The sequence below is a fragment of the Quercus suber genome, unplaced genomic scaffold (assembly GCF_002906115.3).
Source record: "Quercus suber isolate HL8 unplaced genomic scaffold, Cork oak 2.0 scaffold_135, whole genome shotgun sequence".
Lineage (NCBI taxonomy): Eukaryota > Viridiplantae > Streptophyta > Magnoliopsida > Fagales > Fagaceae > Quercus > Quercus suber.
The window spans coordinates 681,098-704,421 of NW_027069597.1; the positions used below are offsets into that span (position 1 = coordinate 681,098).

The 23,324-nt window shown below is 33.9% G+C and overlaps 2 protein-coding genes across 3 annotated transcripts; both read left to right on the plus strand.

The window, feature by feature from the left end:
• Positions 1–1,753: 1,753 nt before the first annotated feature.
• Positions 1,754–9,001, plus strand: LOC112004022 (protein FAR1-RELATED SEQUENCE 5). 2 transcript variants are annotated; one of them, XM_065776503.1, is made up of 5 exons: positions 2,081–3,014; positions 3,129–3,285; positions 4,094–4,491; positions 6,686–6,903; positions 8,613–9,001. In XM_065776503.1, exons 1-4 carry the CDS (start codon positions 2,973–2,975, stop codon positions 6,887–6,889), a joined length of 801 nt encoding a protein of 266 aa, XP_065632575.1. In that variant the 5' UTR covers positions 2,081–2,972; the 3' UTR covers positions 6,890–6,903; positions 8,613–9,001. The 2 variants fall into 2 exon arrangements, with proteins under 2 accessions (XP_065632574.1, XP_065632575.1); XM_065776502.1 differs by having other exon boundaries at positions 1,754–3,285.
• An 8,207-nt stretch (positions 9,002–17,208) lies between these two features.
• On the plus strand, positions 17,209–22,760 carry LOC112004263 (protein FAR1-RELATED SEQUENCE 7). Its single transcript, XM_024036493.2, has 3 exons — positions 17,209–17,367; positions 20,273–20,709; positions 22,257–22,760. Coding segments are annotated over exons 1-3 (642 nt in total). The 5' UTR covers positions 17,209–17,366; the 3' UTR covers positions 22,461–22,760.
• Positions 22,761–23,324: the final 564 nt, after the last annotated feature.

The window sequence follows — 23,324 nt, forward strand, 5'->3', positions numbered from 1 at the left end:
CTTACAAATTGACGTGGCAACTTAAGTGTCTTATGTCATTTTTAATTGATTTTTATTTATTCTTATGGGAAAAAAAAATTGGCTTTAGCCCACCATCTCTTCCCCTATGTAAGTAATTCCCTGTGTAAGTATTTCCCTTTCACTTCACCGTTTTCCAATTTTCCGATCAAGTTGCCAGAATACCTCAGAGCCAACAAAATATGCTGGGAAAACTCAACAAAAATCAAGAGCTAAAAGAAGTCTAAGGTTCGGTGCAAGCAACCCAACAAAGAAGATTTTGAGTGCAACAAATGTGACAAGTAACAAAGATTCTCACAATGACTGCTACTGGTTCAAGGCGAAGAAAGAAAAAGGACCAATATTTCTTTCATTTTTTTCCCAAATAATAAAACTTGTATACAATACTTAAAATTCTTCAAATATTTGAAATTTTCTAACTTTCATGCCTTAATTTTTGAACTTTCAAATACCACACCTAAGTTTCTGTTTGAATCCTTATAACTTATTAGTATCGGAAACAATTGTAATCCATTGCTATGTAGTTGATTCAAATAGGATCTAGATTTGGAGGTATATGGAGTTGTTGCTCTTTCGTCTTTTTCCATAGGGCTTCATATGCATTGTGGAAATTTTGAATTAGGTTTGAAAAGAAGATCAAAATTATATTTAGATTTGAAACCCTAGTAAAATTGAAAAAAAAAAAGGAGGGACTTTAGAAAATATTTTGAAATTGAATAAAGTTATTCATCGTTGATTCTGACTCATAAGAGACATTGATATTGTGCAAATGAGTCAACTGAATTAGAGTTTGATATTGGGTATTTTCTAGGAGATGGCAGACGAAGAAAATGAGAGAGAAAGGCTGAGGGGAGAAATATGGAGTTTTTAATTTTTTTTTTAATTATTAAGTTTTTACCAAAATGATAAGAACGCCTAGACGTGTAAAACTATTTTTTAAGTCACTTACGTGGCATAATAAGTTTGTAAAACTTATATATACTAATATTTTAAGTAATTTCTAATAATTTTGTAATTTTTTAAATTAAAAAATGGCAAGGCATTACTCAATTAGCCACATAAATAATATTATTAATTGTAGTTAACAGAAAGATTAACATTGTTCATTTTTAAAACTTGAGAGACCAATGCACACACTTGAAACTTAAGAAACTAATTGTACTCACAAAGTAAATTTCAGGAACCAATAATGTAGTTTCACCTATTTTTTTCTCAACCTACTTTTTGCAAAAAAATTAATCAACTTATTTTATTTAGTTTTAAGCTTTTATCTATCTTACTTGCAATAAAAAAAAATTAAATAAGTTATTTTTAAATAAACACTTTTTTTTCAAGAAGATTTCTAAATAGACATTTAATATTACCAAAAATTATATCTCTTATTAAAGAACATATAAATAAGTTATTGAAAATAAGCTACTGCCAAAAACGACAATTTTATAACTAATTTTTTTATTTTTTGATAAATTTTATAACTAAAATTTTACTGCTGAAGTGAAGTGTGAATTTTTTTGGAAAGAAAAAAAAAAAAAAAAAAGGGGGAAGCCACGTGGCATTCATGAGGAACTGCGTTGCAGCCCTTATTTGTTTTACAGTCTTTTTAACTGGAAAGCAAAAGTTGATCCTCTTTGAAGCCAAATCACATTCACACCCAAAAATATACAAAGCAAAGCAAAAACCTCAAAATTTCCAGTAAGTCTAATTTCTCCACTACTTTCAAAATACATCTTTTACTCTCTTAAAATTCTACTATTTACAAAACTGTTCCTTCCTGTTTATTTATTTATTTTTTTTATTTAAGTGATTTAGAATTCTGAGATTTAATGTTAGCCGTTGATCACAACTCACTTCATAGGCTGTGTTTCTCTGCGGTTTGTAATTCTGATTTGGGTACTTAGCCAAAATGATGAATAGGGTTTTTCTCACTTTTTTTTTTGAGTAGTGTCTGAGAAGTACTAAATTCAACAATGGCAGAAAAATGAAATTTGTTAGCAGAAAACAAATGGGTTTTTTCAAATTATGAATATGGATCTAATGAGGCTTTTTTTTTTTTTTTGTATACATTTTATTTGAAATTTTTGGGTCTTACTTGAATTTTTTGGTAGTAATTTTTCTAATTTAGTTGGAAGTTTGTCAATGGTCTATTTGATTGTTAAGAAAATGAAGGGACTGAACAAAAGTGAAACGAAAAGCGTGACCTTAATGGGTGTGTTTGGTTCCATTTTTGGATGCGAAAATAAGTTTGAAGGAGAATTTATTTGTCTAAAGGCAAAGGGTGTAGGCTTACCTGTGAATTGGACTATTGGAGGATAGTTTTTACTCCAATCCAACAAGGAGTTTTGGGAGTGTGGCAATTGTTGTCGTTTAACTAAGCTTTATGAGGTAAATGGTTATGGTGATTTGTTACATAGAGGGATGCTTTTTGGAGGAAAGTAGTGGCATGTAAGTACGGTATTGATTGGGGGGGATCGGTGTTCAAAGGTGGTCCGAGGATGATATGGAGTCTGTTTATGTTCGTTCGGGTTGGAATTATTTTCTTAGGTTTGTGTCTTTTTCAGCCAATGCTCGTTTTTGGCTTGATTGTGGTGTAGGTATGGGGTTCTGAAGGATGTGTTTCCCAACTCTGTTTAGCATTGCACAGGATAAGGGGATTACTAATGCGGACTATTTGAGTTGGAGAGATAGTTCCGTGGTTTGGGATGTTACTTCTATGAGATTCTTATATGATTAGGGAATGGGAAGGGATGCTCACTTTTATGGAACTTCTCTACTCAATAAGAATGAAGAGGAATGTGGAGGATAAGTAGTATAAACGGCCTACTAAGAGTAGTTTATTTGAGGTTAAGTCTTTTTATAGAGTTCTTACCAATGGAGGTTTCCAGAATTTTCCCTGGAAGAGTATATGGAGCGTCAAAATTCCACTCAAGACTGCCTTTTTTACTTGGAATGCTGTTATGGGTAGGGTCCTCACAATTGACGATCTTTGCCATCATAAGGTTTGTGTGATTGAGTGGTGTTATTTGCGTAAGAAGGTTTGGGAGACTGTCTATCGTTTGTTATCCACTGTGATTATGCTAGTGAGCTGTGTCCCTTGTTTTCTATCTCTACAGGGTATAGTTTCAATGGGTTATGCCTCAAGGATCATTGATGTGTTGGCCTGCTGGAAGGGATGGTTCACTAGAAGGGGTTTTGGTGATGCGTGGTGTGCAGTACCTTTGTGCCTGATGTGGTTGAGTTGGAAGAAATGTAACTGTAAAGCATTTGAAGGTGTTGAGAGACCTTTGACATAGTTGAAATTGTTCTTTTTAAGGGCTTTGTATTAGTGGATTGCTGTGTTACCAACCCATTCCTTATTTACTTTCCTTGCATTCATTGATAGCTGTTCTTTTTCTTGATTTTGTTGCTCTCTTAGACTACATTTCTTGTTTGCTGAGGATCTTGTTAAATAATATTTTTCTTATTCATCAAAAAAAGGTTGGAAGTTTATTGTGGAAAACATTTTGTAAAAAAAAAAAAAAAAGTGAAAGGAATTATTTTTTTTCATTCAAAGAAAGCATAAAATTGACATATGCTATAATATGTTTGTTGTTTATCATGGCATTTGAAAAGATCATAACATGCCAGACCAAAATTCCAAAATAGAAAGGGTGAAAAGAACTACATAAAACATAAACCTCAACTTAATTGTAAGTTTTTACATTTTCTAGACAAAGATCAGTTGAACTTCCATTGTAGAACTACATAACAAAAATGCGAAGGATGTCTAATTTCTTTACCTTTTTCCTCTTCTCACTTGAGCTAAGTATGCTACTTTGGGCTTAACAAATATTCAATATCTGCATTGACTATACGTCTCTGTGTATTAATTTTTTCTTTGGATCAATTTCTACAAACTTATTGCTAGATTAATTGAGATTTATGAGTTCCATCATTTGATCTGGTTCATCATTTTCTCAAGTTATTGTATATTTGTATGTCATAGGTTCTTTGCATAAGTAGAAAAGTTAGTTACGGTTGAGGGCATGGTTGGTGGGTGCCTTAACTTATGGTGTTAACCTGCTTTGTGGTGCAACAGTGGATATGGAAGTGGATGATGGAAATGGGAGATTAGAAACTTCTGCTGCAGGGGAACAAAGTACATGTGATGTTGACACAAATCAAGAACCATATGTGGGTATGGATTTTGAATCAGAAGAAGCTGCCAGAGCATTCTATAATAAGTATGCCAAACAAGAAGGATTTTTAACACGTGTATTATCATCCCGGAAGTCTGAGCGTGATAGGTCAATCATCTCCCGTGGACTGGGATGTAGAGGGGGTTCTGTTAACCGAAAGCAAGATGGGCAGCGAGAGGTTTGCACGGCAATGATTCTGTTGAAGAGAGAGAAGTCAGGGAGATGGGTGGTTAGGAAATTTGTGAGGGATCACAATCATCCATTGGTGGTTCAATTGCAAAAGAGTCGTCAAATAATTGTAAGCTTGTCTTGCTTTAAAATGATTGCACCTGTTTACCGTTTGTATTGGATTTTACTTGGTAGTAAAAATTGCTCCTGTAATTTTTCTTGGATAATCCCGAAATTGTATTTAGCATAAGATTATTTAGTCCTTGTAAAGCTTATTTGAACTTATAAATCTGATTTTGATCCGTACATGACATGGAAACTCATCATTAATTTCATTCTTGAAAATGTTATGGCTCTATCTTTTAACCTGCAAGTGAATCCCAAGTTGTAGGCTTGTAACACAATTGGCTAGGGATTATGACTTATGAAGTGGAGGTTGTTGGTTCAATCTCCCCTTCCCCTCCTCCTCCCCTGAGGCCAAAACAAACTTAAATTATAATAATTATAAATAAAAAACCTGCTCCTGTAATTTTTCTTGGGTAATTCCAAAATTGTATTTAGCATATGATTATTTAGTCCTTTTAATGCTTTTTTTTTTTTTTTTGATAAGTTAGTCCTTTTAAAGCTTATTTGAAGTTATAAGTCTGATCTGTAGCATGACATGGAAACTCTTGTCATTAATTTCATTCTTGAAAATGTTATGGCTTTATCTTTAACCCACAAACGAATCGCAAGTTGTAAACTTGTGGCACAATTAGCTAGGGATTATGACTTATGAAGTGGAGGTTATTGGTTCAATATTCCCTTCCCCTCCTCCTCCTCTAAGGCTAAAACTTAAAGAATAATAATTAAAAATCATTGACTAGCAGGGAATTTTGTTTTTATCATAGGAACAATAGTATATGAGAGAGAATTTGGGATCTTAACTGGGGTTTTGTACTGTTTTTGTTAGAGACTAATTTCTTAAAATGAAAGAAGTTGCAATCCTTAGTTTTATTCAGGAGAACTATTATTCCACAATTATTTCTTTGATTTCTAGTTCCCTTTAAGGTCATATGACTCAAAAAGATGTTGCCTGCTGTTGCCACTGTTTTGCATGAGGGAATATAATAGTTTCACCTTCTTGGTAAATGCCAAGTGTCCTACGAAATTTTGAGAAACCCATAGTTGTATCATGACTTGCAATAGAGGTCGAACCTTGGTGCGATGGCAAGTGCCTTCCACCAAAAGTGACACATCACGGGTTTGAGTGTAATAATCAACTTCTGCAAAAAACAAAAGAGGGGTGGGGGGGTGTCTAAGGCAGCCTACTAGCCACCTCTCTCAGACCCTACAAAAAATGGGAGCTTTGTGCACTAGGTATGACTTTTATGATTGACAACATCTTTTATTATGTGTGTTATCGGTCAAAAATTGAATGTAGGAAACATGCAGCCTTGAATGTCTATGGTAACTGCCATAAAGCAAATCTCATAGTCCAGTGGTTCTTCAATAGGGTTTCCTTACAGGTATCAAGAATTGTCATTTTTGGTTATTCCAACCCCCCCCCCCCCACCCCCACCGCCCACCCTTCCCCCTCTCCCTTTCTCTTCTTCCTCCCCTTCTTCTTTTCAGCAACACAAAAAAGGCAAATGCACCATCTATGTGAGGTTGATTTGAAGTGTTCGCAATTGAATTTTTATGTTATTCTTTTTAGAAAGATATACTTTTATATGCAGCAATGGGATGCAATATGCAAAATTTAATTTAATTTAACCTATATTTATCCTGACCACTTATGGTTCTGTTACATTTACATTCTTTTCATTATGTAGGAATGTATTTTCTGTCCAATTTGGGCGCATTTGGTCATCTTTATCTTCTGTGGCGACCTTTTTTCTGATACATGCTGATGTCAATGAAAACTGTTATGTTCTTAATTATATTCATTAATAATTTTCAACTGTATCTGTCATGAAATAGGTAAGTTTCACATTTTTTTTAAAATATTATACATGCTGACATCAATGAAAACATGCACAACTGAAACTCTGAAGAGATACGTGGCCCTTCCTCAAAAGACCCAATTCATTGCTTTCGTCTTATCTTTGCATTTATTTTTCCCAATAGATTTCAAGTATCTATGATCAACCTTGCTTAAAACCAATGACTGATGTGTTTATCAAAAAAAAAAAAAATAAACCAATGACTTTGATGTGATTTTTCATTTAATTTAGGAGATTATCTTCTACTTGCATGGTTAATATGATATGTACTGTACTTTTTTTTTCCTTGTACATTTTCATCTCACTAATATGTTTTTATTATTGTTTTCTATTTTCTAGGATGAGAAGGACAGGAAAATTCAGGAATTAACCGCAGAACTGCGAGTTAAGAAGCGATTAAGTTCAGCATATCGAGAACAGCTACTTAAACTAATGAAAGATGTTGAAGACCATAATGAGCACCTAAGAACAAAAGTAGAATTAGTTTTTGACAATTTAAGGGAGTTTGAAGCTAAAAGGAAAGAAGTTTCTGACCGTAAATAACTTCAGCAAATAGTGTGAGTACCATCTCTCAGATTGTTAGTTGTATTTTCACTTATGTGGCCTCAGTTTGGTTTGCATCAAGATTATTATTTTTCCCAAATTATAAAAATGTGTGTATGTATTGGTAAAGAATCCATTTATAAAGAGTTACTAGATTTTGTGTTGGTCATCAACCTACCGCTACTCCCTTCTTTTACCCCAGGCTTGGGACAGGATGTGTAGAAAAAATAGGACACAAAGCACTAACACAGGTGAAATTTCGTCCGTTATGCTCTGTAGTTGAAAATGTTGAACTATTAAGAAGTTTCATAAAATGTGCGTAGCTTGAGAAAATCCATATGGATGTGTGAAACAGTAGGAAGGATAAGTCAAGGAATCATTTCTATAAAGTTAGGGACGACTTCTACTGAGGAAAGGAATAGCTGTTTAAGATGGTTTGAGCATGTACATTGCAGACCAAACTAATAAATTAGTAGAAGAGAAAAATTTAATTCAAGTTGATAGAGTTAAAAGTGGTAGAGAGATGCATGAAATAACATGGGCAGAAGTAATGAAGAATGATATGTTAAGTAGGGAGGTGAAAGAGTATGATTTTGGATAGAATAAAATGATGAAAAGAATGGCTGTTTGGTTGATGAGAATCCATAACGTCAACTCCAATCTAATTTGGATTAAGGCTTGATTGAATACAAAACTGGGTGCATGTGAATATCCCAGGGAAATTGAATGACTACTGTTCTTTACATGGTATATGAATTACAAAATAAAAGATTGTAATGAAGCATTGAAAAATAGGATTCATCACCAAAAGTGATGGCTTTGGATCAGTTCTAGACATTTGAAATGTCGCTGCATCGTTCAATCACCTTCATTCACAATGATGGCTGCTTTTTCCTATCATGGTTCCTTTCATATGATGGAATTTGACCAAATAAATTGCTAAATTTAAAGGGAGATAGAGGGATTTTTTTTCTTCTGCATTTTAGAAGGGGCTTGGTCTGAGCCATACATTGTCCATGAAATATTACCTCTATATATCACCTGGCATGTAATTAGAAAATGAAGTAGTTTACATTTTACCTCCCTAAATTATACCCATTTTTACAATTATCTCCTAAACTATGAGAATGCACACTATACCCCCCTAAATTATGAGCCATTTTACACTTACCCCATAAACTATAAGAATGTACACTTACTTCCCTAAACTATTACCCATGGGATGGTATGCAAAGTGTTCCGCAAGTAATTGTTTAGGGGGTTAAAGTGTGTATTCTCATCATTTAAAAGGGTAAGTGTAAAAGGGCTATAATTTAAGGGTGTAAAGCGTAATTTTCCCTAGAATGATCTAGCTTATGAGATATTTGCAGTTAAGATGTATTTTTTTTCCTAAATGTTTAGTTGACTTCTCTCAAAGAGTTGGGAATAAATTGTCTTCATATTTTTTAGGTAATGGAAACGGATTATGCTTATTAGTTTACTTCATTTTGTTATTTCTTTCCCTTTTTTCTTCTTTGCTCTTTTGATTATTTTTTCCTACTTTCACTGAAAAAACTTGGCAATTGGTCTTCTGTGTGCCATACAACTTATCTGCTCCTTTTTAGGACTGGGATGAGAAGACCATCTTGACCTTAGTGTCGTGAAAGTAACCTTGAGTCAGTCATCATGCGTCTTCATTTCTCTACCTGATCAAATTTCTAACTCTTGTCATATGGATGTGCAGGAGTCACCAACATAGAGCTGCATAGCTAATTGTATCTATGTACTAAGCAAGCATCTACAGGGCTCCTATAGAGATAGTGGCAGAATTTTTGTTGACATAAGAGCTCACAGTGGTGTTTCTAGATTGTTTATTTTCAAGTAGGAAAAGGTAGTTAATTGTAAGCCTTTGTAGTTATGCATAGGCGTACTTGTAAAGAGACCTATACAGCGGCAAATTTCATCAATCTTGTTAACATGTAGAAATGGAATTGATCATTACAATAATATACATATATAAATGTTTGGTGATAGAAGTGAAAGACCTTGACAGGATATAGTAGTGGTTGGAAAAGAATATATCTCTTTTGACTTTGCTGCTTTTATGGTTAAAGTTATTCTCTGTTTGGTTCACTAGTGCTCTGTTAAGTGGTGGATTGCATTATCAGTTATCTCAGAATTCAACTTGGTGATAAGAGGGACTGGGGGAGGGGCTCATTGACTTTTTCTATCTGATTTTTGGCTTTTCATTTAGGACCCTGATATCAATCAATAATGATGATCAACTTACGAAGATAATCCAATTATCTGAACTTTAATTTGGGATTAATTGTTAATTTCTTGGGTTTGGTTTACTTCTAGTACTTTTTTAATTGGAGGTGTCTTTTTGTTTTAAATACACAATAACAAGTGGTAGTGAGTTTTAATATCCATCTTTTATTTAATTAGTAGATAATGTGGCAGTTTTTTATTAAAACAAAAAGAGACTCTACTTTAAAAAGTACTGAAAATAAGCCAAACCTTAATTTCTTGGATTGAATCAAAGGTTGCAGTGAGATTGGTTGTGGGTCACCTCCTCCCATGCTCAGGTGATGGCAGTGATGAGGGAAGAGAAAGCTAGGCAAAGAATTAGATTGTTACAAAGATTGACATTACTCTTTCTTTTTCTTTTATTTTTTTAATTTTTAGAGTTTAGATGATTTTTTAGATGACATACACCTTTTAGATAAAGATTGAAATCCAAATATAGAAATAAATCAGATTTGCCGCATGTCATCACCGGGAGATCTTATTTATTTCTTTATTTGGATGAAGATTTGCCGCATGTCATCCAAATAAAGATTAAATCAAAGCTTGTAGTGAGACTTGCCGCATGTAATTTTTTAACAAGTTTGGCCCTCTCCCATTGACCTAAATCTTAGGTATAGATCTTGAGGTGTATTACATTAGATTTCCCAGTTTAATTCAAACACATAATTATATTAATCAATAAAGAAAAAATAATATTTTCTAAGAATAATTAAATTCAATATGATTGCACTAAAGAAATTTATTCTTTTATTCTTTTATTTTATCAAAAATAGAAAAGAAATGTATTTAAGTTTTACCCTTGTCCTAAGTGTACTTTTATTTAGTTTATTTTTCAAAAAAAATAAATAAATGAAAATAATTATCCCGTGATCCTATAAGGATATGGTGATAAATGAACCAAACCATTTATGAACCATTAGAATTAGGCTTGGAAAAAATGTTTATTTATGGCTGTTTGGTTATGGCTGTTTATTTAGTAGAGGAGTCAAGCTCAAGCTCAAGTTTAGGCCCAATTAGTAAGTGAGCTACGCTCGAATATTATAATGTATTCATGAAGAAACTTGTGTGCATAAAATTGAATCTAAATATATGTAATATTACTTAGATATAATATCATGAGTATGAAATTGGATCTAAATATATATAATATTCAATATTGGATTGTGTAAATTTATAAATAAGTTTCTAAGATATCAAATTAGTGTTGGTAATTTATTGATCTTATAAATAGTTTATTTTGTATTAATTTTTTTTTTTCAGATTACGAGGTTAATAAATCTAGTTTTATAGGTTCGTAAAAAAAAAAACTATTATATTTAAGTAATTCAAATAATACAATTTCAATTGTAATTTATTTATTAATTATAAAAATAGATTTGTGAAGAGATAGAAAATTTTAATAGTGGTGTTTTACTAGCTATGGAATAAAATATATTTATCAACCAGCTCATCAACAAATTTGAGGTTTTTTGACAATCTAATAAATTAATAAATTTGAACATATAAACTCCACTCATATAGAGAAAAAAGGGTAAAATATAATTGACACTCTTAAAGTTTGGGTTAATGACAATTAAGTTCAAAAATTTTCAAAATTGATCAACTTTGTCTTTAAACCCAAGGCATAAATGCATTTTTAGTTCCTACATTTTCATTTCACCACTTTTAGCCCCTAAACCAATTAACGCGTGTTATTTTCATCCTTTCCATCAATCAACAAATGGAAATATCTGAGGTGGCAAATGGAGGAATTAAACTATTATTAAAAATCCACTGTGGCACTCAACACCCATGCCACATGGGTTTCCCGCTCCTTTATTTCACACATGACCATCACTTCAACCACCTATGGCACATGTGAACCTCCGAATCAGTCCACCTTCTCTTTTTGTGAACCCTTGGTCAGACAACCTCTCTCTCGAACTGAGATAGCCATCAAACCACCATCACTCTCAAACCACCATAGCAAACAACATCAACCATCTCCCACAACCCAGAAATGCAAATACCCAAACCCATCCCCACTAGAAATGCATCTCTCTCAACCCCATTTTTCTTGAAATAGTAGAGAAAAAAAAAGCAATGAGATCTCTATCTCTGTGAACTGAAACCAAACACACAGGTATTAGCTCTCTGTCTATCTATGTCCTTATATAGCTTTATATTATGCGTAGGGACCACAATGTTGCTTTGTATATTGATTGTTTGGTTTTTGACTTTATTTTGTTTAGTGACTTTTGACTGTTTGTTGGTCCCTGTTTGGGTATGAGTTTGTTTGTGGTTTCTAATGTGGTCCCTATTTTCCCCTGTTAAGATAGTGATATTTGCCTAACATTATTATATTTCAAAATGGTTGATTCTGTGTCTGATGTATATTGTCAAATATGTGTGGGAAAAGCATACTGGTGATGCATTGGTGATACTGAATTAGTGGGCCAAAATGCTGAGTCATTATGAAAGTGAGGTTATGATATATAATGTTAACATATGTTTGTTTGTGGATTACTATGCATATGTCTATTCTTTTATGACATTGTTGTTTAATATGTGTTTGTTTGTGCTTTCTAATGTGGTCCCTCTGTTCCCCTGTTGTGGTCCCTCTATTCCCCTGTTGAAGATAATGTGCATTACTAATATTTTTATAATTCAAAACAGCTGAGATGGACTGTGGAATGATGAGTGCTGATTTGTTAAATAATGTTATATAATGTGTGCTATTTTGTTAACTAATGAGTATTGTTTTGGAATGTAGTCAATATTATTTAAATGGTTTATATGTGTTTTGCATGCATCATGGATAACCTATTTAGTTTGTCTGCACATCATGGTGGGTATTTTACTAATGACCCTCGAAAATATGTGGAAGGTAAAGTGGATGTAATGGAAAATTATGACCCTGATAGGTGGTCCAAGACAAAGATTAAGGGTATATGCAGGAACTTTGGATACACCTTTGTGAGCAAGCTTTGGTATAAAATTCATGGTAAGGATCAAGAGAAAGCTAATTTCCATTTAATAGTTGATGATCATGATGCCATGTTCATGACAGATTTAGTGATAGATCATGAAGAAAGTCATGTGTTTGTAGTGCACCCAGTGGATGATCCTATACTAGTGGATGAATATGAGAATATTGAGGAAGATGTGCAACCATTGGTAGTGGAGCAAAACCTTTTAGGTTATTATGATGATGATGGCAATAATGATGATGGTAGTGAAGATGCCAACAATGATAAGGATGGAGTTTATGGCTTTTATGGTAGTAATGTTATGTATGTTAGTGATGAAGATCATAACAATGGTAATGAAGATCCCATTGAACTAGATGTTAAACAAGCCTACTCTAAGAGAGAAGATAAAACACCAATTATTGAAGAGGTTGATGATGATGATGTTGTTGAGGTTGATGCTGCAGAGGTGTATTCTAGGAGAGCAGGTAAGTAACATATGACTCAGCACCTATCTGAGGACAAGACAGTAGCTGATAGCAGTGACAATGAAGGAGGTGATAGTGGGGGAAATGGCCTAGAGGATGAAGATATTGTGAATCCTAATGAGAGGGAGTTTGTTAAGGATAGTAGTGATAGTTAGGATGGTAATAATGATGATAAGGATGTTGTTGAACCAATACAAATGGGCGCTGGTGTAATGAACTCTGATTATGAGAGTGAGGAATTGCACAGTCTTGAGGAATCATCTGATGATGATATTGGGGATGACAGAAACCTGACTAAAAGAGGACCTTCCGAGTGTTTAAGCCAATTGCTAAGGCTAAACATATTAAATTTTAGAAAAATATGTTGTTCACAACACCTAAGCAATTCAAAGAAGTTATAGCTGATTATGCAGTTCACGGTGGCTGGGTGATCAGATTTGCAAAAAATGATTTGCAGAGGGTAAGAGCAGTTTTCCAGGAAAACTACAAGTTTGTAACCTATCTAACAAATGTGCCAAGAGAGAAGAGCTACCAACTAAGAACACTGAATTTGGATCACACATGCTCTAGGAATTATAAGAATCCAAGGTACACTTCTTCACAACCTAACATGAAACTAAGAGACATCCAAGATGTTGTACATAAGAATTTTACACTAAACACAAATACAGGAAAAGTCAACAGGGCTAGGGAGAAGGTAAGAAAATATGTTGATGGGGCTTACAAACAGCAGTTCAATCAACTTTAGAAGTATTATGAAGAGTTGAGGAGGGCTAGCCCTGACAATACCATACTTATGAAGGTACATACCTTCAATGAATGTGATTTGGCTGCTGAGATGGACTTGGTCTGTGGGGTTCCTTATTTGAGAAGTTGTACATATGCCTAGAGGGTTGCAAGAAAGGGTTTCTGGCTAGATGCAGGCCAATCATTGGCTTGGATGCTTGCCATTTGAAGACTAAGTCAGGTGGGCAATTAATTACAACAATTGCTAAAGATCCATGTCTCCATATACAAGGCCTGTTATGAGCCAATAATTGCACCTATCAATGGGCAGAATATGTGGAGGCCTAGTGGTATCCAACCTATTCAGTCTCCTATCAAAAGAAAACCACGTGGCAGGCCCAAGAAGAAGAAAGTAAGGGAGCCTAATGAACTAGCATGTAGGAGAGCTGATATCTCCAAGTAGTGTAGGGTCTGTGGTAAATGAAGGCACAATAAAAGAAGCTGTAAGAGTGAGATTGGAGGAAACTCTTCACTAGCAGGTACCACAAACAGAACCAGTGCAGCCAATAAAGTAACATTCTAACATATCTATCAAGTAGATGCTTTTACATATTACATGTTAAGAAATGTGGATTTCTTGTTTGTAGACTAGCAAATCCAGAAACTCTTCCAACATCAATCGGCCAACAGGACAAGCTCAGCCACACCATTTGCATCATTCCAATCCAGCATGCACAATTGTAGTCCAAGTGCACCACCTCAGCCATGGACAAGCTCTTCCAGTCCATTTTCACCATACCAGACCAGCATGCATAGCTTATCTAGTCCAAGTGCACCATACTAGTACACCATGCACAACTTCACTCCTAGTGCACCACTTCAGTCATGGACAAGCTCTTCCTAGCCATTTGCACCATACCAAACTAACATGCAAAGCTCATCCAACTCAGGTGCACCATACCAGTATACCATGCACAGATTTGCCACACCTTTTCCACCACCCCAGTCTAGCATGCACATCTCCAATCCAAGTGCACACCAAACCAAAATGAGCTAATCCAGCCCAAGTGCACCGCCTCAGGCCCCCACAGGATCATCCAATCTAGTTCAGGCCAGTAGAAGCTCATTCTTTCAAACTTATGCAAATCAATCCAACTCCAATCCAATTGCACCACCCAACTTAGGCAGCAGTCCAACTCCTATCAAGTAGATGCTTTTACATATTACATGTTAAGAAATGTGGATTTCTTGTTTGTAGACCAGCAAATCCAGAAACTCTTCCAACATCAATCGGCCAACAGGACAAGCTCAGCCACACCATTTGCATCATTCCAATCCAACATGCACAATTGTAGTCCAAGTGCACCACCTCAGCCATGGACAAGCTCTTCCAGTCCATTTTCACCATACCAGACTAGCATGCATAGCTTATCTAGTCCAAGTGCACCATACTAGTACACCATGCACAACTTCACTCCTAGTGCACCACTTCAGTCATGGACAAGCTCTTCCTAGCCATTTGCACCATACCAAACTAACATGCACAGCTCATCCAACTCAAGTGCACCATACCAGTACACCATGCACAGCTTTGCCACACCTTTTCCACCACCCCAGTCTAGCATGCACATCTCTAATCCAAGTGCGCACCAAACCAAAATGAGCTAATCCAGCCCAAGTGCACCACCTCAGGCCCCCACAGGATCATCCAATCTAGTTCAGGCTAGTAGAAGCTCATTCTTTCAAACTTATGCAAATCAATCCAACTCCAATCCAATTGCACCACCCAACTTAGGTAGCAGTCCAACTCCAAGACTAAGGAGGAAAATGATGGTCACATCAGAGACCCTGAATGCTTCCAAGAATGCATCTATAGATACATGGGGGCTATCAAGTTTGCTGGGAGTTAGTCATCAATGCATGGTCCAAAGAAATGAATAGCTTGTTGTTTTCTGTTTTTTGATGAATGACTTGTGTTTGTATAATTATAGCCAAGCCCATCACTGTTGTAGTTAAAAAATGCCCTATTGTTTGGGTTAAGATTAGCAGTTTAACAATGCCCTTTTGTTGATTTAAACATACTTCTTTTGTCCTGCTTTAGTAATGATAACTATGAAGATGTTTGGGTTAAGATTGGCAGTATGTTAATTAAGATATTGAGTTTGTTATTTCCTTCTATCTTGTTTTATATGTGCATACTAGTGCCTGACTTGGAAATATGTTACCTACTTGACTTGGAATATGTTATCTGTTAATATTAATTTTCTTTGTTGCTTTGACTTGGAACTATGTTACATGGTTCAACAGGAACAGTTCTCTACAGCTTTTTGTTTTTTCATTCATAGTTCAATTAAATATTCAATTCTCATATTCTTGGTTGCTGTTTTACTTATTTATAACACAACTAATGCCCCAAATAATGCCATAACAAGCAACACAATAGCAGCAAAAGCACACAGCAGTAGCACACAACATCCTGCTATTTCAAATTTCCAATTCATTGAAAAATGATTATGAAACCATCACACTATCAGTCCACACATCCACACATTTAAGGAGAAAGGTATTCATTTATTTCACAACAGAAAGAGTACAAAATAAGCAGCAGATGTGTCATTGCTAATAACTAATCCTACCAAAATAGAGCACACTGCCAGCCCTATATACATTAACACTGCAACCCTACATACACTACCAACCATAGTAACCCACACAAGTAATTTCCACCCCCTACCTAATCAAACACAGAACTACACATATCACTACTAACAATGCCACAGCCACAAATAAAAACTTCTCTCTCTTCTTACAATTTACAACCTCAACCTCGAGTGTGATGATCATTTGTCTTTATTGTGGGGTAAGCATCTTACCACGATCACATATCTCATCATCATGCCATTAGAAGAATCTACACTTTCGCCTCACCTGAAATGCAAATAATGCTCTGAAAAATGAAAATCCATAAACTATGGCAACAACAAATTGAAACAATATACTGAAATTAATGTACTAAAATCCACTCAAACAATTTACTGAAATTAACATATCCAGTAGTTTGGACAACTATAGAACCTTCTACTAGAATTATTTGCTGTCCATGACACAATTAGGACATGTTTTTTTTTTTATTACAGTAGCACCTCATTGGTACTATCCTCCTAACGCTGGAACTTGTTGAAGAGTTTGCTTCCATTCTGGTCTGGGGCTTTGAAGATTGTTTTGATCGTGGTTTAGGGAGATGAGGCTTAGCTATGTGGGTGGAGGCCCAAGCTCGAATTTTGGGAATATAGGGTTCTGGTACTGATTTGGGAGATTTTGGGTTTCTGGTATTGATTTGGGAGATTTATGTGGTAGTGTTGGTCATATGTGAAATAAAAGGGCGGGAAACCCATGTGGCATGGGTGATGAGTGCCACAATGGATTTTTAATAATATTTTAATTCCTTCGTTAGCCACCTCAAATATTATTGTCTGTTGACTAATGGAAAAGACGAAAATAATACATGTTAATTGGATTATGGACTAAAAGTTGTGAAATGAAAATGTAGGGACCAAAATAGAAATATTGTCAAAATATAGGGACTAAAAGTGCATTTACGCCTAAAGTTAATTAGATCCCGAAACTATTACTCATTTTCTCTTTTTTCTCACCGTGATTAGGGACCAAATCGATTATTTTTTAGAGGCTCAAACCTGTCTAAATGTTAACTATATTTTACCATAAAATTAAACAAACAATGTTAAATATTTAATTTAATAATATTATTTATAGCTTACATACGGACAACAACGACGATAAATATTCCTTTTTATAGGCAAATATATATCGTTCAACTTCAACCACTTGTCTTGTCTCCCTTATTTTTTTGAAAAAAAAAAAGTAATAATAATAATAAAAAAAATGTTTGTTACTTCCTTAACCAGAGCAACTGAAAACTGTCTCTCTACGAAGTACTAACTAGGACTCCTAGGAGTTTGGTCGAGGAGGTGGAGAAGCTAAAGTGACGTCAAGCCTAAAACTTCAAGTTAGTACTTTTCTTTCTTTCTTTTCTTATCACAATATTCTTCTTTCCCCTCGTGATTTTTTTTTTCTTCCTTTCTATATATGATTTCAACAGATAAACTATTTAGTTTCCATTGTTTTTTCTTCATTCAAATAACTAATTCCTTATTTAGAAATCCAAAATTTTTCATTATTTCTTTGTTTCAATTACATTCCCAATTGAGAAAAGTTTTTAACTTTATGTCTTGGTTCTGGTGGTTTGTTTTGTTGTTCTATTTCCTCAACCCCTCTGTTTGGTTTCTGAGAAAGGTGAGGAAGAGAAAAAGAAGTGAGCTTTTGAAGCTTGGGATTTGTTTTCTTCTGGTTAAAGCGATTTTTAGGTGACCCAGTTGATAAAAATGTAATAAGATTTGACAAATAACAGTGGAATGTAAACTAAGGCCCTGTTTGGTCACAAAGAAAAAATTGAGGAAACGTTGAAGGTGTGAAAGTTTGGATTTGTATTGGTAATTTGGTATGTCGGAACATAAAAGCTCAACTGAATTCAGTCAAATATAGTTGTTTGAGGCTTAGTTCTGTTAGATTTTTATCTGTTTCTTGGTATTGAGAGACACTGTGAAAGGCAAAGGTTTTATTTTTCTTTCCCCTTCTCTTTTCTCTCTTGGAGTCCAAATGGGAATTTGATGTTGAAATTATTGCAAATTTGTAATTTTTTTGATAGATTTTTCTAATTTATTAGGCCTGGACATGTACCATTGTATACGTTGGTTGGTTCATCTTGACTGAGCAATGTAATATCTATTCTAGGTCTATACTGAATGTTTGATTAGCTAAACATTTTTTGGGATCCTTTTATTTAGGGTAAAGTACACTTCTTCTTGCCTGAATACTTGTGCTCACAGGCAGCTACTTGCAGAGTTGCTCACTTGGAAAATGCAATTTTAAATTTTAAAAACTAGTGTGAGTGAGAGCTCTAGCTCAATTAGTAGCTCCTCCTCCTGTAAGAAGGGAAAATCATTAGGAACTTCCAAAAGACAGTGGCGTGGTACTCTTTTCTCTCACATTCAAAGTAAGTCCTAGCATCAATTTGAGAGAAAGGAGCATCATGTCACCTTACTCTGGAATGGCTAATAATTACTTTGTATAAGTAAGTTGGAGTGTGAGGTTGTTGGTTCAAGATCCACTGGTTTGTGTGTAATCACCAATTGAATAATAATCTATCTATATATATCTAAAAACTGAAGCGTAGTATTTATTGTTACTACGCTCCAGTTAAGCTACATCAGCATTCATATCATTATCTTTTTTCTTTTCAATTTTACTATAATTGTTTTTAACATTTATTTTTTTAATATTTACACTTTTCCAACTTTTTTCCTTCCTTTACCTTTTTATCTCCCCACTACTTCTCCAACATTTCTCCCTCCCTTACCTTTTCATCTCCCCACTATTCTCTACATTAATATCATTCTTTCTCTTTTCCTTCATCTTCTTTTATTTTTGTCTCTTCTTATTCATAACCTTTTACTATAAATTCGACATTATCTCTTCCATTCTATATATAGTTTTCCCTCACAAAAAAAGGTTCTCTCTCTCTCTTTCTCATTTTTTTTGGTGGAATTTTTTTTTTTCTTGTATCTCTGCTTTTGGTTGATAATTTTTTATATTCTTTAAAACTCTACTTTAGGTAAATGCAATTTTTTTTTTAATTGTTGTTTTTTTTTGTTCTCTTTGATTGTTAAATTTTATCCTATTGCGTTATAAAGAATTAAATATAACATATAAAAATATAATATTATTCTATTATATAGCATGGTTTGGATAATTTGGTATTTATTCTATTACACATCATGATTTTTTATAGTGCTCAATTTTTGCTTATCTTTGTTTATTTGTTAATCCTTTGTGATGAACAAAGTACTCTTAATAGTTGTATTAGAAGTACTCTATAATGCTATTTATTTAGAGAAAAGCAAAGGTTAGCTAAATAAAAATAATTAGATGGGTGACAAATTTTAGCTTTTGCAATTTTACTTTAATTGTTATTATATAACAATGCATATATAGAAATTTAAATCTTAGATTTTGCTAATAATTGTTTATTTGATAATATGTTTTCAATGGATGAAATTACAATTTTTGCAAAGAAAATAACATTAATAGGTTATCAACAACAAATTGTTTTTCCTAATTGATCCAAATTAATCATTATTAAGTTTATTAATTTTCTTAGTTACGTTTTTCAGTGTTTTGGATTGTAGGCAGAAAAAATAAGGTTTGAGAAAGTTTATTTAAAACTTAAAAGAATAATTTTCAAATTTTATATTCTTTTTAATGATTCACAAAATTTTATGAATAATTTTTATTAAAAAATGAATATTTTCGTTAACTTGCCTCTTGAATTTTTGAGAAAAATTTTATTGTTTTCATTTCGGTACGACAAAATTTATATTTATGATTTTTTATTATTCTTATATTACATTTATGATTTTTCCTATAGTAAATAAAAATATGATTATGAAATACATTATTCTTTATTAAATTAGTTTAAATTGTAAAAAAGAAATTAATAAGACCACCATAAAAATGGTTATCATGCACAACGCACGGTTTTACGGCTAGTAATAATAATAATGAAAACTGTTTGGCTGTATGCTGCATTATGTGTGAACTGCTAATGCCTATTAGACTCAGTTGAAATGGGAACAACAATATCCTACATGTTAGTAGGATATTAATGCTCACTGCTCAGTGTTATGTCAAGTACCATTGAAACATGTACAAATAATGTATATGTTTATGTAAATATGTATGTATGTGTCTAATCAAAGGCCAATTGCCTTCTGGGTCTGTCTAGATGCCTCGACTGTAACTACTTCTGCCTTTGGATGTTCAGCAAATGATAAACTTATCCTATTGTCTTGCAGTGGATACAGAGCCCCTTGCAGAAGACAAAAATGTAATAGCAGACAGTTCTATAGGAAGTGAATCAGGTATATATGAAGTTGATGCTAATCAAGAACCATATGAGGGTATGCTGTTTGAATCTGAAGAAGCTGCCAAAGCATTTTATGATGAATATGCTAAGCGGCTAGGATTTTTAACACGAATTGTATCATCCCGAAAGTCAGAGCGTGATGGATCTATCATTTCTCGGCGCCTTGCATGTAATAAAGAGGGATTTAATGTCAACAGTCAAAGGAGAGGGCAGGTCCGAATTAGAAAGCGAGAGAGCAAAAGGGAAGGTTGCATGGCAATGTTTTTGGTGAAGAGGGAGAAGCCTGGGAGATGGGTTGTCACAAAATTTGTGAGGGATCATAATCATCCTCTAGTTATCTCCTCAGAAAAGGGTCGACCAACTCCAGTAAGTTTCCTTAAAGTTGGTTATATAATTGTTTTTAGCCTTTTATTTACATGCTCTCTCATTCCTCATCTCATTTTTTAAGTGTGTGTGTGTGTGTATTGCTATGATCATTCAACTTGAAGACAGTAACCCACAAAATTGAACAGTAAGATCTTTTTGGATTTTTGTTTGTTATCTGAACAATGCAAAATTTTTTAACTATATTCATTCGTAAGCATCACAGTATTGGGAAAGAAATGAAGGAAAAAGAAACCAGGGCCTTGGACCATAGGTTATAATTGCTTGTTAGTTTTGATAATTTTTCAATGAGCCTAACTTCATGAAAAGTTTTTGGGATCTTTATAAGTAATAGTTGTTAGGGATGCTAGCTGTTTACTCTTTTAACCTCTTTTTGATTTTCAATGAAGAATGGAAAGAACAATATTTGGTCTTTGGTCTTCTTGTGTTTTGTGGTGAAACATTCCCTTATGATTGTGTGTACAGAATATGGCAGTTCAATGGCTCCAATTTGTTTAATTCAAGTTTTAAGTGCAATATGATGTAAAATAAAGGTGCATTATTTGATGGAACATCCTATTTAAAATTTAAATAAAATAAATAAATAAATAAATATTAATAAATAACAAAAGAAGAAAGAAAGAAAGAAAAGATTTTATAAGGTAACCTATTTGGTATTAGTCCATTGTGTTACATCTTGGTCAATATTGAAATCATTGGCTAGAATGATGTAAAATCTGTTGGCATTTCACTACTGTCTTTAATACTTCCTTCACTGAATAATTGGAAGCAATCTCAATTTTCCTATCCTTCTAGTGTGTTCTTTTAGCCCATCATGAGTTGTGTCTGTTATAGCAATTGCATAAGTTTTAGTTTTCACAACTTTTTGTTGCAATGAAATTAACATTATTTTGATGAGAAATTTGTTTGGATCATTGTGGAGGGGCGAGATGTTCCAAACTCCTAAAATGAGAGAATTTTTCATTTGGATAATATTTTATCTGAAGTGGTTTTAAAATTGGATTAGAGGCCATTAGTTGAAGTTAGCATAATAAAATCAACTTCAATTGGCTTAAATAAAAAATAAAGAAAATAAAATCAGCTGCCACATTCTCTTGCATGTCCTTAAGATGCTTTAGGGTCTTGTTTCTTTGCCAGGCAATTAAAAAGGAACCCAAATTTGCAGCTGAGAGAGGTGCTTTGTAAAATTAAGCTTTGATTATAAACCAGACAATAGATACTGTTGATTGTGCTTTCACTTTCTGCTCTATATTTTTGCTTGTCCTGTGTCTTGGAAAGAACAATATTTGGTCTGATTTTGGATGTGACTCTTGATAAGAAAGTATATAGCCAGCACAGCACTGTTTGAGCTTTTTGATTGATGTTTGTGTGTAGTCTTATAATGCATATGATTAATTAGATGCCGGGTTACATGTTCTAGAGGCCAATTCTTGGCATTCATCTACTATCTTGGTTCTGAATGATCCGAATGATATATGAATTTTGACATCATGTCATAGGATACTTACAAAAAAAATGTCACGTCATAGGATGAAAAAGATAGGAGAATTCGAGAGCTATCTTCTGAGCTGCATCGTGCAAATCAGCATTTGGCATCCTGTCGAGAACAGCTGCGTACATTTATGACATATGTTGAAGAACACACTGAATGCCTATCAAGAACAGTTGAAGGTGTAGTTCACAGGATCAGGGAAGTTGAATCTGAAGACCAAAAGCCTAGTCAATACTCTTAGGATCTGACATTTTATTATAAAACCTCTATATATATAATCTGTTCATATTTTTGCAAAAAGAACAAAAACTTGCTGTTGTTAATAGAGGCAAGAATCAACTAACTTCTTACAACTGTATAACCGACTTCATTGCAGCACGTTAACCACTGATTTGCTATGACCGTGCTTCTGTGCTTTAGTTTATGTAGATAATTTATAGGCTTCTACAATATTTTTAGAAGATGCATTTTTGTATTTTGTTTTGACTTTTACATTTCAATCTCTAAATACAGATCAATTAAGTACTACTTATTTACACTATTTCGAACCGAATTATTACATTTTTGTTGGTGTACAGCAACACCAAAGGCATCTTCATGACAAAGCAGTCACAATATTTTCCTGCATAAATGATGAATAACAGAATAAGCCACTGGGATGAGGTACTTGTTGGCAATGCTCATAACCTAAAAGCAGCATTCTTACTAGGAGGATCATCTTGGGCTAGGGGTAGGCAAAATGCAAAGTAACATTTGCTAATGGCAATGAGAAGAAAGGGCTATATCCACAGAGAGAGAGAGAGAGAGAGAGAGAGAGAGAGAGATGTCTCAATAAATGTACCGATTGTAAATATACCCAGAGATAAGCGTGAGAGATGCAAGTGGGATATTATCAACTTGAGGTCCAACCAACATGTAACTTTGCAAGTGAGGTTCAATGAGCATTCTTGAACTATTCTTTTGAAAGCAATATTATAAGAAATTGATTGTCACCATTCTAAACACAAGTATATGCTATGAAGTGGGATTCAGTTAAATCAATTCAACAGAAGAAATTTATTATAGTCAAAAAAAGGGGAATCTTGTCTCCACCACTAAACTTAAT

Bases quoted from the DNA above. Each gene is read 5' to 3' on its own strand.
- LOC112004022 (XM_065776502.1), top strand. From the start codon at position 2,973: ATGGGTAGGGTCCTCACAATTGACGATCTTTGCCATCATAAGGTTTGT. The intron at 3,286-4,093 runs GTGTTGAGAGAC...GTGGTGCAACAG, and splicing joins TAACTGTAAAGCATTTGAAG to TGGATATGGAAGTGGATGAT. The intron at 4,492-6,685 runs GTAAGCTTGTCT...TCTATTTTCTAG, and splicing joins AAAAGAGTCGTCAAATAATT to GATGAGAAGGACAGGAAAAT.
- LOC112004263 (XM_024036493.2), top strand. The intron at 20,710-22,256 runs GTAAGTTTCCTT...GTCACGTCATAG, and splicing joins AAAAGGGTCGACCAACTCCA to GATGAAAAAGATAGGAGAAT.